Source organism: Mauremys mutica, chromosome 3 (assembly GCF_020497125.1).
Source record: "Mauremys mutica isolate MM-2020 ecotype Southern chromosome 3, ASM2049712v1, whole genome shotgun sequence".
NCBI lineage: Eukaryota > Metazoa > Chordata > Testudines > Geoemydidae > Mauremys > Mauremys mutica.
In genome coordinates, this window is record NC_059074.1 from 15,524,923 (window position 1) to 15,545,202 (window position 20,280).

Consider the following 20,280-nt stretch of genomic DNA (forward strand, 5'->3'; position numbering starts at 1 on the left):
AGAGTTTTAAGGAGGGATTTGAATCAGGACAACGAAGAAGCTTTCCAGATGTTTCCAGGTCGTTCCTCCCAAGTGTGTGAGGCAGCATGGAAGACAGCACAAATGTGCTTGTTTGAAAATTGAATGAGTGCGTGATGAAGGCTGGCATTGTTGGATTGGAGATGGGAGTCATCATCTCAATAGTGTATGAGAGAGGATATGGTAGGTGGGGATTAGCCATGAAAGGCCTTGAAAGAGAAAACAAGAAATGTATGTTTGCTGCAGTGGAGAAAGGGGAGCCAGTGGAGGTGTACAGAGGAAGACCAGGAGTTATGTTCATGTTAGCAAAACTACAGTTATGGTTCCATGATAAACACTCATTGTCTATTTCTTATATGTTGACTTGTAATTATTAGGCGGAATTGACTGAAAACATGAGCCTAATACGGAATTAAGATACCAGGAATAGCAGGTCATTTGATTTCACCATAATACAGAACTGGATTTACAGAACAGAGCAGTACAGGGAAAAATGGATTCATGGAAGCAAATGCTGTGGAAATATGAAATCTAGTGATTCTGATGCAACAGGAAGAAATATTAAAATTCATGAGCATGGAAGAAATCCTAGAAATCCTTAATGCTGTAATAAAATCCCAGCAGTCTATAATTCCTCTACCCAAAAACCCTACAAATAACCCACCCATAACCAGGGACAATATGTTAACAATATGACGTCATGAGGGTCTGCTGAGACTGAGGAGGGTAAAATATAACTTTGTATTGGTAATGAAAAAATTGCGGGTCCGAGGAGAAAAAAATCAAACAAGAACGCAGAGTCAGTGAAGACTTTTCGGAATTTAGGCTGAATCCCCTCACAAACAATGGCCCTCCAGGAAAACAAACAGCCACATTGTATCTGGAAATCCTCCAATGCTTGCAGACTGACTGCTCCCTCAGTTGGGACTATGAAGATCTTTGGAGAAAAGACAGAATTCTGGATATTATCCTCATCTTGTTAGTATGACTTTTCCTGATTTAATTAAATCAAGAGTAGAAAAGGTGGAAAAGCACACGTCTGACTCATCCATGGGGCTTGAGCTCACATATACGGGTGTAAACTGGAATAATCTGAGGAGACTAGTGTTATTCCAGATTCACACCAGTATAGCTGAGATCAGACTCTAGCCCTAAAACCACAACAGACAATGAATTTACTCATCAGGGCGCAGCTGAGCTGAACTGGAGAGAGTTCAAAGAAGAGCCATGAAAGTGACTAAAGGATTTGAAAACATGCATGATAATGAAAGATTCACGAAGCACAATCTGTTTAGTTTATCAATGAGAAGGTTAAAGAGTGACTTGACCATAGTCTGTAAGTGCCTACACGGGGAACAGAAATTTGATGCCAAAGGATTCTTTCATTTAGCAGACAAAGATATAACATGTTCTGATGACTGAACATTGAAGCTAGACAAATTCAGACTGGAAATAAAGGTGTATATTTTTAACAGTGACAGTAATTAACCATTGGAATAATTTACAAAGGGTTGTGGTGGTTACTCCATCAAGGGAAATCAAGATTGGGTGGGTTTTTTTCTATTTTAGGAGAGGAGACTAAAAGAGCTTGGCTTGTTTAGCCCATCAGATCAAAGATTCAGAGGGGAAATGACTGTTCTGAATAAATTCATCAGAGGGGGACACACCAGGGAGGGTGAATAGCTATTTAAACTAGAGGACTGTGTTGTCACAAGAACAAATGGGTCTAAACTGGCCATGGATAAATTTAGACTGGGAATTAGATTAAAATTTCTAAACATCAGAGTGGAGCTCAAGAACAGCCTGTAATAGGAGTTGTGGGGGCAAACAGCTCAGTAAGTTTTACGAGCGAGATGGAGATATTTCTGAGTGGGATTGCATGATGGGGCTGCTTGTGGAGGTAGGAATTAGCAACCCTGGGGGGGGGTCCCTTCCAGTTCTCATTTTGAGTTCCCAAAATTTCTTGCATTAGGGCCTCACCTGGGGTCAGGGAAGCATCAGAGATGGCCATGGCTGGAGATGGGACCTTGGAAGGGGTGGGCCAGTGCTCTGAGGTGGCACTAAGCATTCTCTCTCTCAGGTGCTTGGCTGGGTGGTTCTTGCTCACATGGTCAGTGTCTAATTGATAATCATATGTGGGTTTGAGTAGGAAACCCCCTCCCCAGATTGGAAGGGACCTTGGGGTTTTTCTGCTTTCCTCTGCAGCATGAGGCCTGGGTGACTTGCCCGGATCATCTGAGAATATCTCACTTAATCAGTTCCCCGCCATTACAGGGACTTGGGTATCGGTGCAACTCAGTCCCTCCTACTCTCTGCCTATGGCACACAACAGTTTAGTCTCTGTAATACATTCGTCTCATTTGGATTGTTGGATTTAGTTGGGCTGGGTGGTGCTGGTGGCCTGTGATATACAGAGGGTCAGGATGATGTGGCGGTCTCTTCTGGCCTGAAGCTCTGTTACTGTACTGTATGGCTCTAAAAATATGGTCTTGTTGAACCAGAACTACTTGCTTTGATTCACGAATGTCTTATGGCCTGTGTTACTTTGGAGGTCAGGCTAGATGATCACAATGGTCACTTCTGGCCTTAAAATCATTGAAGACCTGAATTCAGGCCTCATTGTTCATAATGGGGAACTAGATTATGTTGGTTACTTTTGGTTTCCCATATAACTATTGATAATTAATAATCAATAATAACCAATTAACCGATAACCAATAATTGATCAAATTAAACTGATTATATGTTTAGCGAGAAAATTCTCTCATGTTCTGATTTAGTTCAATCATAAGAAAACTCGGATAAATCAGCTTTGACTGGGTTTATTGGTTAACAGTTAGTAGAGAAGCATACACAGAGACATACAGTTACCAACATCTGCTGAAGATCTTCCCCTGTTGTTCTCTGGCAGCCTGCATCCAGACTGCACATGGTCTTACTTCCTCTAAGATTTAAGGGCAATTATACCCTTGTTAGGGTATAATGTATGTCATTCTGGTCCTTACTTATTGCCGCTTTTTGGTATACACTTCTCAGGCTATTTGCAAGGTGCCCTGTTCCGTTGCAACTTTCCTACTGTCTCAACATCTGTTGGGTAGTCATTATTTTGCTCTTTTTAAAGACATACTTATTTGTTTCATATTTTGCAGTTAGTACCTTGCTAAAATATCTCCTAGAACAGTTTTCAAAACATGGTAAAGGTTAGTACTTGGCAAAATTCCACTCTCTAAAGTTAGCTTCATCTTAACTGCAAGGCATCATGGGAGTCCTGCTCCCAGGCAAGCCTTAAAATCTTTCTTGGGCTATTTTATGTGTCAGCATAACCAAGGGAAGAGTTTCCCAGCTCAACTAGTAAAAATGGCATGTCTGTTACCAAGCAGAACAAGATTCATTTATGCTTCTATGCAAGTATAAGCAATATAGCAGCAAAACTAGTCATACCAGGTTACTGCTCTAGCCAATAGCACCAGTGTCCTGACTCCCTAGGAAATAATAGTGAGTCTTTCCCCCTCTCCCATGCTGGTTTTTCATGAAAATTATTGAACGGTCTCAGTTTTATCCCAATGAGGAATGGAACATTCTTCAAATCTCATAAATGTTCACGGGATGGGGAAACTGTTTCTGACCCTGCTCCATACTGGGACATATTCTCATTTACACTAAGGCCCTTCTACTCCATTCTGAATTTTATACTTCCACAGTGATGTGGAGAGGCCCTGGTGTAAAGAGTCTGGCCCATTATCTTTCCAAATCAAAGACAGTGGCCCAGGTTCTCTCTCATTTAAACCACCTTAGTTATACCCAGTTACTCCATTAATTAACTAAATTAATTGATTAATTGATACAAGTGTAGATCAGTGGTTTTCAGACATTTTAGGCTGTGTACCCCTTTCCAGATAATGTTGCCTAGCACGTACCCACATCTGAAACAGGCAGAGGCAATGCGTGAGGGGAGCACGTGGGGTCACATGCCCACCCCCACCCTCCGATTTCTGCCTTCCCTTTTGCAACAGCTTTTAGAGGTTTTCAAACTATGGGGCACGTTCCCTGGGAGGGGCACAGAGGAATATTCAGGAATATTCAGGAGGGTGAGCAGCAACACAAGTGGCTTGGGCCAGCCCTGTGCGGCCATCCCCTAACTCAGCTCAGCAGGTCACGCAATCTATCTGGGTTGGTGGGACGGAAGCAAAAATTGTAACTCAAATGAGCTGAGCCTCCCCTGTGAGTTTTACAAATTTTTGGTCACACCTCTCCCCGACAACCCAGACAGGTACTCCCTCCCTGAGCCCTGCCCCACAGGGCTGGCCCTAGCCACCTGGCATCCCCGGCCTGAGCTGCCCCACATTTTAAAAAAACCTCTGTACTAAGTAAAGGATTTTTTGTGTACCCCCTGACAAAAGCTCGTGTACCCAAGTTTGAAAGCCACGGGTGTCGATGAATATTAGACCCGCTAAGCCTTAGAGATAACTAGGTGTGTCAACTCTCTGTAAAGACTCTTTGTGACATGACATTATTCAGTTCACTCTAATTGTGAAATGTACTTATAATTAGCAATGTATAAGAAACTCAGGTCAGCTGTTTAATTGGAAGCAGAGGTTTCTTGGCGCTTTCCAAATACACAATATTAGGAAGTAAAAATCAAATGCAAATAACATCTTTTTGGAAGAGTGTACAACAAACCCAGTGTTCTACCCAGTTCCAGTGAGGGTTTTATTAAATCTGCTGTGACGCTGAGTCACCCTGCCAAAGCAGGAAACAGGTGAGCTATATATCGTGCTCCAGTGAAGAAATCCATTTATTTCCACCTACTCTTGAAAGGTGCAGAAGATATTTCCCGTCTTCCCAGAAAGGAAAGGTAAGATTTACATTCCTTTATTTAATATGTGGAGACCTTATTCTCGGGTTTTAAAATATAATCTGCTACAAAGAAGGCTGTTTGAAACATTCAGGTACTCAGAGCAACATAACGCCTGGATTTTTTTCAATGAAATGAGGAAGGATAAAATATAGGCAAAGGGTTAGCAAAAGAAAGAAGAGAAAATATGGAAAGAATCAAGAAACAATAAAAAGTGGCCTTTACACGATGTGACTAGGCAATAAAGCAGCAGGTAAGCAGGGGTATTAAATAATATATCTGTTTAAATTCCAGTTCTTTGTGTGCACTGTTGGCTTAGATAAAAGTCTCTTCAGGACAGGGATCCTATCTCCTTGCATAGCTGTAAATTACCTTGCACATATAGAAAGCTACCTAAAGATCAATTGTAGTGTGTATCATTATAAAACAGTTTCACTAGATAATAAATAATGAATGGGGGGGGGTTCACTTTTGTAAGAAAGAGAGGAAGACAGCCAGGTTTGTATGAATAGTTTAAGCTAGATTGAGTCATTCCAAATCTCAGCCCTTGGGAGGGGAACAGAAGCACACAAAAGAAGATTTCTGCCTGTAATGCTGAAATAATACAGGCTGGAGGTATTAAGGCACTGATCCTGCAATGGTGCGCATGGATCAGCTCCATGCTGTCAATGGGACTTTGCACTTGTACAGAGCACAGAGCTGATTGCAGGATCAGGCTCTAAAGTTTAACTCTCAGAGCAACTAGGTTTACGTCTTCTAATGCAGGGGTTCCCAAACTGTGGTACATCAGCCTTTGCGGTATGCAAGACATCTCTGTGGGGAAGGGGGAATGTGGGAGAAATTGTGTAATGGTGGATTTTATTTATTCATTATTTTATTTATTGCATTTTCATAATAGGCTACTCAGATGAAGCTTTAAAGCTCAGTGGGAGTTTGTTATGTACAATAAGGTTAAATAAAAATATGGTTAATTTACTTCAATATGTACCAATGAGAACGCAGATACGCAAAGACACTGACATACGGCACCTTCCCCTCCAATCACCGTACAGCGTGGGTTCCGTTGCCCAGAAACTGTTCAGTCTAACTGAGCTCAGAACTTAATCAGGGTTTTTTACAGTTGTATACATTGCCCTTTAACTACATGTATATTTGTATGTAACAACGAAATGTGAACAGCTGGCTAAAGACAGGTAGTGTTAAGAAGAACACAAAATATCAATGATGAGAAGGGTAGGAGTATACTGGCAGCTGGTAGATCTGGAAGGGGCTATGCAATAAGAAAAGTTTGGGAACCTCTATTCTAAAGCATAAGCACTTGGGTGAAAAGGACGGGGTTTTCGAAAACATCTAAGTAGGTAGGAGTCCCGTTGACACTCAATAGGATCCAGCAGGCATTTTTGTAACTTTGTAGGAATCATGTAAAAAACTCATCGTTCTATTTTATTTTTCTTACAAAATTTTAGAATGAACATTTTTGCCATTTCCTTTGGGGAGATTTCTCAGTCCTATGTGCAAATTTAACCATATTCACAATTTCTATGAGTTGGTTATTTTCACCTCAGAACATGCCACAGCATATATTTTCCCAAGTTTTTAATGCCAAAGTCACTTCTATGTGAAAAATTCCTTTTTTTCCACTTGGAAAAGAGTGCAGTTTGCTTTAAGAGTGGCCTGGTTTCACCTGAAAACAGACACATTTTAGCTTGAAATACTTGTGTACAGCTACACATTTATCGTTCTGCACTATTGTCTAGTGCAGAACGAAATGCCAGAAAAAATCATGTTATTAAGAATATTTCTTTAATCTCAAGTACTGGTGCAGTCATGCATAATATTACGTTTGGAAATAGTAAGGTAAAGTTATAAGATAACAAATGTGTACTAATTATACCTTAAAGTCAAACCAACACAGCACCAGAAAATGTATTACCAGGAAAGAAAAATTACATATATTTACCCTAAGGATCAGCATTAAACTGTTTAGTGTTCATATATTTTAGAAGATAAGGCCAGATCCTTAGATAGAAAATGAACATAGTTTCATTGCCAGCCGAGGAACTGGCCCATAATGAATCCATATGCCACGGACAGATACAATTATTAGATACTTTGTGTGTTCATATCTGTATTTGGGGAGCTGAGATTACAATCTCAGTTCTAAAATTGCACAAAACACAGGACTAGACCAGTTCAGCTAAAGTAGAAACTTTTTTAATGGTAGCAGTAGAAGGTCCCTTATCCTCCATATGAGTCAGCTACCAGAGTACAATGTCACAAGGCAATTATACTACTAGATTGCCAATACCTTGCACCAGATAAGTCTACAGATAGACAATACCTTGTCTAAGCCAAGAGGAGTGCAGGCAGACATTAAGATTGGGGAAGACATAATGGACCAGTTCCTTACCCGGTGTACATGGATTTATTTTCATTGATGCCGATAGAGCTTTAGAGATTGAAGTTGATAGAGCTACAAGTAAGGATATGGCCCATTGCTTCCAGCATCATACAAGCAATGTGATGAGCAGTGGAGCTGGCTATACCAGTAGGAAAAGTGCGACCTGCTTTTCCCCCACGCTCCCTGTCAACGTGCTCTCTTTGCAAGTAGCTCTAGAGACCCACTTCTGCAGTACATGGAAATGTCAACTAACCACATCATCATTTTACCAGGGATACATTAAACCACAACCACCAACCTCCCGCTAAAGCAAATATAAAACTAAGCTAATAATAAATCAACCTGGAATCAGACACTTAAGCCTACTTAGACTGGGGCTTGGGCCCAGGACCAATGGAAGTGAATTCCAGCCCAGACACTAGCCCAAGCCAGTTCAACCTTAGGTACTTTGAGCCAAAGCCTCCAAGCTGACCCTAACTACAATGACAGGGAGCAAAGATCCCCACAGATAATTGTGTCCTGGGCCATACAGGGATTTGAAAATACTCCCGAGCACTTTTTGAATTGCGCCCAGAATCAGACAAAATGCAAAGTAAGGATCCAAGCACACCTCTCGTATGCTGAGAGTCCTGTCCAGTGCGAGAAGTGGGCAACTGCATTCTGCACTGGATACGCCTCCTAGGTGGACCTCAAGGGCAGCCTTGCATCCCAACAGGTCACCATTGGGTGAGAACCATTGCTGTGTCCCATTCACACAATTATGCTACGGGCAAACTTTCTATAACCCATGTCCTGAAACAACACATCTTCCCTGGGACACAATCCCTGGCCCAGCTCCTGATCTGTAGCAATATTCCAGTGCTGGTCGTTAATCACCTAGCCTTTGAACATGAACACAGCAAACACATCAATGTTTATTCCTCTCAGTTATTCAGCTAGATCAGGGGTAGGCAACCTATGGCACGCATACCAAAGGTGGCACGCAAGCTGATTTTCAGTGCCACTCACACTGCCTGGGTCCTGGCCACTGGTCCGGGGGGGGGGGGCTCTGCATTTTAATTTAATTTTCAATGAAGCTTCTTAAACATTTTAAAACACCTTATTTACTTTACATACAACAATAGTTTAGTTATATATTATAGACTTATAGAAAGAGACCTTTTAAAAACATTAACATGTATTACCAGGACGCAAAACCTTAAATTAGAGTGAATAAATGAAGACTTGGCACAGCACTTCTGAAAGGTTGCCAACCCCTGAGCTAGATTATGACTAGGACTATGCATTCACACTGGGGAGAAGGAATCTCCCCTCAGCATTCTCACGTGAGCTACTCAAAGGTTGGGTAGGTGTAGGCGTAGTTACTTACCCACTTACTCCCTCCCCAGAGCAGGTGGAAGAGGAATGAACAGAGACTTAGCTCCTGCCCTTACTCACTGGCCAGAGTCATGAGTAAAGCTGTGGGAGCTGGAGGTGGAAGTTTACGTTGGTGCTATAGACCAGCAATAAATTACAATCCTGAGGAGCAAGGAGAAAACAGGAGGAATTGAGTCAGAGAAGGATGTCTCCTAAGGATACTTCTGGGAGCTTATACACCACCCCTTGTTCAGGGTTGTATCTAATGTTAATCTAGCCCTAAGCCTCACTTTCCTTCCATGCAGATGGCCACCTCTCTGCTTTCAATTATAAACAAGGGGCACTGGTTTGAACAAAGCCCAAGGGGCTAAATTCAAATCAGGTTTGCACTGGCTCGTGCTGCTGTAACCTCAGGTGCATGTCCCCATCAGTAGAAAATCTGCTGAAGAGGCAGCTATGGTACCATGTCTTCAGTATCCCCTCCACAATGGGATGGACAGTATGGGCAAGTGCAATCCCGTAAGTGGCTAGGAAGGGAGTATTGCAAAGGTGGGTAGTGCACGTGCTAATTCAGTGCATCCCCTCTGCAGTCTCCACAGAGAAGATTCCTGTGGAGCTTTGGCTGGAAACTAAACCTGTCCCCACATAACGAAAGCTCCACGGCAGGGTGGCAGCAGTAGTAATGTCTCCCCTTCCTCCATGCAGGGAAATTAGGACATCCCTTTACATTTAACTTAGTAGAAAGGAAAACCCTCTAGTAGAGGAGCATGTACTGTGAGAAAATTCTTTCTAGTATAAAGACCTGGTGACAAACCCACTACCTTTCTGACTGAGAAAAACCCCAGATATATACAGCACACAGCAGCACACTTCTGCTAGAATGTATATAAATAAACATAAGCTATAGGCAGGAAAGAGAACTAAGCAGGTTGTTCTTCCCTTTTCAGAGATGATTCTGCTGACTGCATTCCTTGGCCTGGCTGCTGTGCTGCAGCCATCCACCGGACAGGTAGGACAAGAGCTGGGTGGGAAACATTTTTCCAATCCCAGGAATATTTTGAGATTTCTGAATCACAATGAAAAGTAAAAATGTCAAATATGTTTGCAAACTGATAAAGAAAAAAACATTTTTATGTCAATTGAAATGTTCCACTTCAGTCATTTCAAAGCATTTCATGTTGATTATGACTTTTTTTTGAGGAGATGGGGGGGTGAAATTTTAAACCTAGTTAAGTCCCTAAAGCAATACAAGCACTTAAATCCGCTTAAGTCCTCTCAATAGCAATAGGATTACTCATATGAGTAAAGTCAGACACATGAAGAAGCAATCATAGGATCAGAGCCTAAGACCCTGAGGCTGAGTAAGGTTTACAAATGAAACGAGAAATGACACACACATGCAGCAATACTGACTGAGCTTAGATAGACATAACCGGGAAAACAGAGGGTTACAAAGAAAACTGTTTTGTAACCTTATGTATAACATTCACAATAATGAAGAAATTCTATAGTATACTAAAGAACTCAAACATTTCATGGTATTTTCATGGATGGTTCTTCTCGATAACAATCCAAAGCAGTGTGGACCGATGCGTGTTCATTTTCATCATCTGAGTTAGATGCCGCCAGCAGAAGGTTGATTTTCTTTTTTGGTGGTTTGGGTTCTGTAGTTTCCACATCAGAGTGTTGCTCTTTTAAGACTTCTGAAAGCATGCTCCACACCTCATCCCTCCCAGGTTGTGGAAGGCACTTCAGATTCTAAAATCTTGGGTCGAATGCTGTAGCTATCTTTAGAAATCTCACATTGGTACTTTCTTTGAGTTTTGTCAAATCTGCAGTGAAAATGTTCTTAAAATGAACATGTGCTGGGTCATCATCCAAGACTGCTATTATATGTAATATATGGCAGAATGCAGGTAAAACAGAGCAGGGAATATACAATTCTTCCCCAAGGAGTTCAGTCACAAATGTAATTTTTAATGAGTGTCATCAGCATGGAAGCATGTCCTCTGGAATGGTGGCTGAAGCATGAAGAGGCATGCAAATGTTTAGCATATCTGGCACCTAAATACCTTGCAATGCCAACTACAAAAGTGTCATGCAAATGCCTGTTCTCACTTTCTGGTGACACTGTAAATAAGAAGAGGGCATCATTATCTTCTGTAAATGTAAACAAACTTGTTTGTCTGAGCGATTGGCTGAACAAGAAGTAGGACCAATTGGACTTGTAGGCTCTAAACTTTTACATTGTTTTGTTTTTGAGTGCAGTTATGTAACAAAACAATCGACATTTGTAAGTTGCGCTTTCACGGCAAAGAGATTGCACGACAGTACTTGTATGACGTGAATTGAAAAATACTATTTCTTTTATTTATCCCTTTGCAGTGCAAATATTTGTAATAAAAAATAATGCACACTTTGTATTCTGTGTTGTAATTGAAATCAATATATATGAAAATGTAGAAAAACATACAAAATATTTAATAAATTTCAATTGGTATTCTATTAACAGTGTGATTAAAACTGCAATTATTCACCATTAATTTTTTAATTGCAATTAATTTTTCTTAGTTATTCACGTGAGTTAACTGTGATTAATTGACAGCACTATTAAATAAATAAATAATAATACATTCAGAGGAGTTTTCCTGTCTTTAACAGTACTGTATTTGGCACAATATATTTCAAAGAATTTGGCAGTCTACAAATTCTAAGATTCGATAACACTATCAGTTTTTGATTGCTAAATTGTGCTCACTGGGACCACACGTGAAGTAAAGTAGAATAAAGATATTAGAATCTGACCTATAACTAATTAATCAATGATTGATTGACAGATTCATTCTGATGAAATTAAGTTTATAAACATAATTAGTTCATGAAATAATTTAAAGACACATTAATTGGAATTGATTCCTAGGTTTACATATAAAATATTTTAGACTCACACAACCAAATATAGGAAAAACTATTGTACATTCCTTTAATTTAGACTCCAGATTTAGCTTCTCTGTCAACTGACAACACAAATCAACAAAAGGAGATTGTTGACAAGCACAATGCCTTAAGGAGACGGGTGATGCCAACCGCTAGCAACATGCTGAGGATGGTAAGATGTATTTTACAAAGCAATCTATAATGCATACAAACCCTATCAATGTTACTAGAGAATTTGGAAGGGCATAGCATATCCCCTGGCAGAAAACATGCCATTTGAATCCGTTCCCTGATAAAATGTTAGTGAACATAGTAGTTAGTAGGGGAAGGGAGTATGTTGGATATGACAAATCTTGCTGCTCATGAAAAATGATGTCTCCTTTTGAACTGAAGGGAAAAACCACTAGATCTGGTCTCCCAGGTTGCCCTGTGATATCACCATGATATCTAGCCTCCTCCTGAGGTGTGCAGCTACTGAGCTGCTCCTCATTTTACTGCCCAAATGAGAGAGAAGGAATTGTCAAGAAAATTTTCAACACTGAAAATGCAATTTCCAAGTGTATGTTCTCTTCTATGTTCTGCATTACGAAGTACTAAGAGGTACACATCTGAATACCCAATGTTTCTCATTTAATTAAGGAATGGAGTCCTGCAGCTGCAAGGAATGCCAAGAGTTGGGCAAATGAATGTACTTTATACCACAGTCCCCAAAACAAAAGGACAACTAGTAAGTAAAGTATCACTTTTAAATGAACAATGCTTCATTCAAACCATTATACAAACAATTTGCAGATAATGTAACCCCATTCATATTTAAGTGGTATTAATATTTTGCTGAATGAATAACAGTTATAACACTGGAGTGTATGGATTCATCTATTCTGTGTAAGCAACATTTTTTGAATATTGACTATAATTTCAACATTAAAGAAATAATGAAAAATGTCCAAGACATTTCACCATTTTTAACTTCTGAAGAAAAATTGGGGGAAAAAATTATTTCTTTTAGATTTATCTCCTTCCAATCCCCCTCCTCCCATTCTTTACCCCCAAACAGTTCTAATAATATGAAAAGTGTTTGGTGAGAAGGTAAATCCCTTTTAATTGAGGTCACTTGCATTTGTTCACAGAGTGATGAACAATGCTATTGTTAATTTGAGTTTATGATGGATTCAGGACTGGATCCAGAGCAAGACCCTGGACATGAACACTCCTGACACATGAGAAAGTTAGAATCCAGATCCAAATTTAGGCTTTGATTCTGATCTATGTTGTACAAGTTTTACACTGGTGTAACTCCACTGACATCTATGGAGTTATTCCTGATTTAAGAATCTTTGCAAGAAATCCCATTTTCCCAATATTTTCATACCAAACACCAGGATGGATTAACAGTAGATCCTTAAAATTTGGACATAGTTTATGGAGGAAACGAGAAGGCTGGACCAATATGTGACTATTCGGGGTGCATTAGACAAGGAACCAGGGGGCAATGTCAAGACGTTTATTTGTTCTGTCCAGAGTGGATGGATCTCAGAGTTTTAGGGATATGTTGGCATTTTGGTGGATCTGGGCTCTGCTAATTTATCACTGCCGTGAAAGTTCAGATAAACATCTGAATCTTTGAATACTTATGAGAACTAAAGGTAACCTTTGAACCATTGGAATTTACTCAACGCTATTCATTCATGACCCGAAGAGTGACAGAGGGCAGGGTTGTAAAATGTGGGTATTCAGGAAATGAAATAGATTCTTCCCACCAGGCTCTCCTAGAAATTCCTGAATCTTCTACTGGTCCTCCCACATGCTGAAGCTTTTGTATCTGCTTAAGCCCCTTTCATTCGCTTTTGTGAATGGTTTCCTTTCCATTTTCAGCAGTGGGCTGTGGTGAAAATCTCTACATGTCAACTGCACCCAATTCCTGGTCAAATGTAATTCAAGCCTGGTACAATGAGGTGGAACATTTCATATATGGCATTGGGTCAACCATACCAGATGCAATGATTGGCCATTATACTCAGGTAAGGACCATAACACCACTTGTCCTATTCATGTTTTAACTGATACATGCTTGCTAAATGATTAGAGGTTTTTAAGGCCCAGCTTGACAAAGCCTTGGCTGGGATGATTTAGTTGGTGTTGGTCCTGCTTTGAGCAGGAGATTGGACTAGATGACCTCCTGAGGTCTCTTCCAGCCCTAGTATTCTATGATTCTATTATTACCAGGGGTAGGAGAAATAACAGCCTCAATATATTTAAAGGAAATAAAACACCATAAAGGATAAGAATTATTCCAACAGAACAAAAGTAATGAGACAAAAAACAAAATAAAACTATGGAAACTGTAGACTAAATATTATGACCAACTTCCTCACAGTAAGGTCTGTTAGACCAAGGAATGTGGTGGAAACCGTATGGCTTGCATAATTTAAAACTAGGCTAGACCAAGCTCCCTAAGTTGTAGGGAACCATATCACATTGGCAGAGAGAGAGTCTAGATAACCTACTAGATTTTTTTTTCTTGTAGGACTAATGTTGTTCTTGCTGTTGTTGTTCAGGCCCTAAATTAACATCACCTTCCCTTAGCTTTCCTTCAATACATTCTTCAGACACATACACACACACACTCACTCACATGCACTAGTTATAAACTAATCAAGCTAATTCCCCTACAGGCTACGAAAGAAGAAAGTGTAAAAGAGGCTTAATTTGTATGTGTAAATATTTTGGAGGCATTTGATTATTTCTGGAATGGAGGCGAGATAAGAACCTAGAGAGATAAACATCTCTAGGTTGGTTTACAAATGCTCTGTACAATTGTATTGTATTAGATTTAATGACCAGAAGGAGCCATTATGACCATCTAGTCTCACTAGTTGCATGTAACACAGAGCAGATAATTTTATCCACTGATTCCTGCCTCTTGCTCAACAATTTGTGGTTGAACCAGTGTATATGTTTGTATGTATATGCCTGACTTAAAAACTCCAGGTGACTGAGAATCTACTATGTTGCTTGGGTGTCGTTCCAATTACATCCTAGATGGTTTTCTATGAAGGGTGAATAAGACAATATGAAAACTACAGTGTTTCTGTTTCCTTTCCTACATGATGTGACATATTCTGCTACACTGTGTAATAAGATAATATTCCCAAATCTCAACTTCATAGGAAAATGTTTATTATATAATTATTATATTATATTATTATAATTAATGTATTATATTAATTATTATTATAATAATTTGTTATATTAAAAATATAGAGCCCTTCATATTCACTCATTTATTTATTCTTCTCTCTCCAGGTGGTTTGGTACAGGTCTTACCAGATTGGTTGTGCAATTGCGTTTTGTCCTCAGAGATTTTACAAATACTATTACGTTTGCCATTACTGCCCTGCGTATGTATTAACTATGGATTTAATTGATTATCGGAATTCCTTAGTGCTTTAATTCATCAAAATGATCCAAAGAGCTGTCAGCTACATTGCAAAATGCAGCATATTTTTTAAACTGGGCTTATGATCAGAGGAGCAATTCAGTAATACTGGTATGCAGAAGCATACATGCAAATTACATTCTGAAATAAAAGAACCCACAAAACCCCCAATAATTGCCCAGTGAGATCGGCTCCGCTTATAAATCTAAGCATTTTTTCTTAACAGCCAGGTAAATCAAAAAGAAGATGCTCATATTTCTAACTAATAGGGGCCTGCAAGAAACTTTCTGTAGGACATGTTATCTACTAACTGCCTCCTGCAGGGTTTATTGCACCTTCCTTTGAAGTGGCAGTGCTGGTCATTGCGAGCCCACTACTCAGGATGGCACATAAGCACTTGCAAGTATTGTAAGCAATCTGTCATTAATAAGGCTACGAGTCTGTCACGGAGGTCACAGAAGTCACAGATTCCATGACCTTCTGTGACCTCCGTGACTTCTGCAGCGACTGGTGCTGGCTCAGGGGCTGCTCAAGTGGGGCAGCCCCTGGGCCAGCAGCAGCAGTTTGGATGTGTGGGAGGGGGCTCAGGGCCACAGGCAGGGGGTTGGGAGGTGCGGGGGGGGTGTGCTTACCTCAGGGTGAGGGGCTCCCCAGCTCCCACTGGCATGGCCCTGCAGCTCCCAGGCGGCAGAGGAGCCAGAGGCGGTTCCGTGCCGCACACTGCCTGCCTCCACAGGCCCTGCCCCCGCAGCTCCAATTGGTTGTGGTTCCTGGCCAATGTGCACTGCGGCAGCTGGTGCTTGTGGCGGGAGCAGCATGCTGAGCCCTCTGACCCCTCCACCGCCCAGGAACTGCAGGGACGTGGAGTGGGTAGGGAGCCCGGCCCCTGCCAACCCCATCAACTCGCTCCCCCCCAACATCAGCATGGGTCCTGGGCCATGGTGCCTGCCCCCCCACGCTCATCATCAGGGTCCACCTCCCCCAGCACCCACGAACCACCCACCCCAAGAGCACAATTGGCCCCCCAACCCAAGTTTTAGTCACTGGTATTTTTAGCAAAAGTCATGGACAGGTCACGGTCCATGAATTTTTGTTTACTGCCCATGACTTTTAATAAAAATACCTTTGACTAAAACGTAGCCTTAATCATTAACAATAAAGACAATGGGGTAAGATTTTCAAAGCAGTGCAGGGGATTTGGCCATGCACCTTTAATTCATTTTAATATTTACATGTTGACATTTGAAAATATTGTTTGACACATACGAGAATAAGGGTGTGTCTACACTGCAGCCAGGTTTGTGATTGCAAGTCATGTAGATGCGTCTGTGCTAGTTTTATTCTCACTAGGTTGCAAAATATAGCAGTGAGTGTGTGCATAAGCCTGCCTGACCCTGAGGGGCACATACTCACTTGTCTAGTCTGTGCTGAAGCCTGCCCCATGGCATCTTTGCTCCATTAGCATTGTGGTTAGATTAGAACTAGTGCAGGAATGTCTACACAACCAGCAAATCACACACACACACACACACACACACACACACACACACACACACACACACACACACACACACACTCTGACTGCAGTGTAAATGTCCCCTGAGTGTAAATGAAGCTATGTGTTGTGGAATGACTTCACATTTTATGCTGTTTAATTTTACCATTTCAGGGGGAATTACAGAAACATAATAAACACACCTTACAAATCAGGGCCAGTGTGTGGAGATTGCCCTAATGCTTGTGACAACGGACTATGCAGTAAGTTTTAGCAGTTTGAAGTATTGCAGTGGCAAAGTTGTCACTTACTAAAACAATGTTTAATTCCCTTGGCGGGTAAGCTTTGAGAAATTATGAACTCAAAAATCTTGCCTACTGAACATGACTGCGAGGCCCTTACACACACTCATTGCTAACCATGTTATATTTAAAAATGAGCATGTGTAGGGGCTAATGTAAGGGCTTCTGAGAGGGGATGGTTATCCTGTCAGGGGACTGTCATAATGTTATCATATCCCCATCAGAAGAGAAGACTGAGGAGGACATGATAACATTCTTCAGATATGTCAGAGTTCATGATAAAGGAGATGGTGATCAATTGTTCTGCACGTCCTCCCAGGGTAGGACAAGTAATAGGCTCAGTTTATAGTCAGGGAGATTTATGTTAGATAGTAGGAAAATCTTTCTAACTGTAAAGATAGTTAAGCACGGGAACAGGTTACTAGGCAGGATGTGGAATCCCCGTCATTGGAAGTTTTTTTTTTTTTTTAAGAACAGGCTAGGTAAGTATGTCAGGAATGGCCTAGGAATACTTAATGCTGCCTCAGCATGGGGGCAGATGACCTCTCAAGGTCACTTCCAGCCCTACATTTCTATGATTCTGTACTGAATAGGACTTTGCAATTATTCGTATTTATTATTTGTTTTACGATAGTGCTTCCGAGCCACGATCATGGGCCAGGACCCTGTTGTGCTAAGCACCACATAAGTATATAATGAATTCTATTGAAATCAATGAAAGAACTTGTGGAGTAAGTTTATATAGAGAGATTATATAGAGAGAAATATAGCTAGGCATATGCTGCTTAATATGAGCCAGGAGATCATCAAGTTCCCTACCTTCCCCCACGCCCCCAAAAAAAAAAGAAAAGAAAAGAAAAAGGAACTTGTGACAATGTTAAAAAATATTTAACATCTACAATGGCATGAGCAAGTTCCCTCTAGGGTTTTAGATTGAGTCATTCATCCAGTCCATGAGGGAAAATGGTATTTTCCTACCTCTCCTTCTGAGTAATAGTTTTTGGGCCTCAGTGTGGAACCTTTCCTCACCCTGGTGAGCACTTACTCATGCAAGTAGGTCCACTGAAGCCAGTGGAACTAAGTGGTCCACCATGTGAGTGAGCATTGGCACATTCCAGCGCTTTGTGTTTCACATACTAGCCCCTTTGCCTCTGAACAACAAATTTCTTCCAAGATTGCTGGGGTGCCTCTCTAACTGCAGCAGCTGCCCGGGATGTGTGAGAAAAAGCTGGTCCAATGACTGGGTGTTTTACCTGCTGTGCCTCCTAATGTGCCTCCCGAGGCAGAAAGAGGCGGCTCTCATCCCCCTGTCTCATATGGTCGACTGTCAGTGCCTTTTGCTAAAAGCCAGCGCCACTTGTATTTGTACACTAAGAACTGCAGAGTGTATAGAAAAACCTGCATTGGATTTTGCTGTTGTAACTTCCGAGAGCCACAAACTCCTGGAGGTGCTGCACCTGAGGCAGGCACAATGCTTCTGGGAGTAAAGGGACAGTCTGGCTGCTCTCCAAGTGAGACAGTGCCAAGCCCCTGGGCAAAGGTACAAGAGAAGTAGGACAGTTCCATATGACTTCTTCCTCCAGGAAGATATAATGATACACTTCACAGAATACACTAGGTTTGCAAATCTGGATAGCTCATTCTTGGGACAAAACTCTTATGGGAAATAGAAGGAGAAAGAACTGATCAAGTCTTATTAAAATGTGACCCACCTCCAAACCTGACTTGTCTTGTAATTGTACTATAATAAGCTGTATTAAAACAAAGTACTGCTGCACCTGATAAATTGCCTTAAACTAGTGAACAAGTGAACAATTTTTCTGTTAGACTTCTACAGCTTTACTGGGGAACAAATAAAACTGAACAGAAAAAAATACTGTGAAAAATACTTATTGAGTCAAAATATGCTTTAAAGGAAACAGTGTTGGCTTTTCCCCGCTCCTCTTGTTAATACCTAATCTCATGCTCTGTTTCATTTTCAGCCAATCCTTGTAAGTATGTGGACGTTTACTCAAACTGTCCGAATTTAAAAGTGTTCCCTGGATGTACAAACTCCATGATCAATGCAATATGTCCTGCCTCCTGCCGTTGCACCACTGAAATAAAATAACAGCCTCTGATTCCTCCCTTCATGGAAATTCTTCTTTTTAATGACAGCATCTTTTAGAAAATCAAGGTCCCATCTTGCAGCCCTTATCTATGAAATCCTACTGACTTCAATGGGGTTACTCACCTGAGTAAAGGCTGTAGGATCTGACCTTTCATCTCATGTTTTTTCCTGCCTTAATTCTTTGTTTTAAAATATAGTAGATTTTTCTTCCTTGCCTGAAATTCAGCATTGTATATGATAGACTTGTACGACATTTAATGACAGAGATTCGTCTCTATCAATATCAACTTCATCCTTTGCAAAATACCATCTAAAGGTCACTTCCTGTCAAGATATACTTGTGGCATCCTTATTCTGAAAATAATGCCATTGATACAATGGGCCAGACTTCTCCGTCATCATTCATGTTGAGAGCCACCTTACTGCACAATCAATGGGATCAGTAAGTCTATTATTTCAAATGATTATCACACAAGGAAGGAAGGATTATGGGATAGGGAAATGTTCTCCTAATAACAAATAGAGAACTGTCACCTGAATTACTTTCAAATTATTTGTCATTTCTGTGTTACTCAAATTACTCGTTCAATACTGCACAACTTGTTTTGGCTTTTATTACTTTTGTTTCATGTAAAATACTCTTTAGCCAACTTCCATGGGTGTAAGTCTTTATCAGAATTCTTTGTTCATATAGCTTTGATGCAGCAAGCAATGTTTGACTGATATGCCTGGAAACACTGCAGTAGATCTATAATGCTTATATTTTGAAGGGGTGACATTTTTCCACTAGAAATAGACAAAGAATGTAGAGATGAGAGAAGCAATTTTAGTTAAAGTAACAACAAAATATCTTCTTGCTGTATGTTCCAGTCTATGCATCCCATGAAGTGGGCTGTAGCCCATGAAAGCTTATGTGCAAATAAATTTGTTAGTCTCTAAGGTGTCACAAGTCTCCTGTTCTTTTTCCAAAAAATATTCTGAGGCTTACAAATAAAGGGCCAAGTGGAATGAGTAACGACTTTTCAGGTAAGGAGGTGGAATTTCACTAAGAATGGATTTGGCTGCAGGAGGTTCCTGGAGGTGTAGGTAGGTCTGATGATCTCCCCCCAAGAGTAGCTGTGCAGGGGATCATAGAATCATAGAATCTCAGGGTTGGAAGGGACCTCAGGAGGTCATCTAGTCCAACCCCCTGCTCAAAGCAGGACCAAACCCAACTAAATCATCCCAGCCAGGGCTTTGTCAAGCCTGACCTTAAAAACCTCTAAGGAAGGAGATTCCACCACCTCCCTAGGTAACCCATTCCAGTTCTTCACCACCCTACTAGTGAAAAAGTTTTTCCTAATGTCCAACCTAAACCTCCCCCTCTG

The 20,280-nt window shown here is 40.8% G+C and overlaps 1 protein-coding gene across 1 annotated transcript; it reads left to right on the plus strand.

Annotated features, from left to right (window-relative positions):
- The first annotated feature begins 4,783 nt into the window (after positions 1-4,783).
- On the plus strand, positions 4,784-19,809 carry LOC123366603 (serotriflin-like). The gene is made up of 8 exons (XM_045010230.1): positions 4,784-4,873; positions 9,578-9,639; positions 11,623-11,739; positions 12,207-12,294; positions 13,443-13,588; positions 14,874-14,968; positions 16,676-16,764; positions 18,786-19,809. The coding sequence occupies exons 2-8, from the start codon at positions 9,580-9,582 to the stop codon at positions 18,911-18,913; spliced, it is 723 nt and encodes a 240-aa protein (XP_044866165.1). The 5' UTR covers positions 4,784-4,873; positions 9,578-9,579; the 3' UTR covers positions 18,914-19,809.
- The last annotated feature ends 471 nt before the right edge of the window (positions 19,810-20,280 follow it).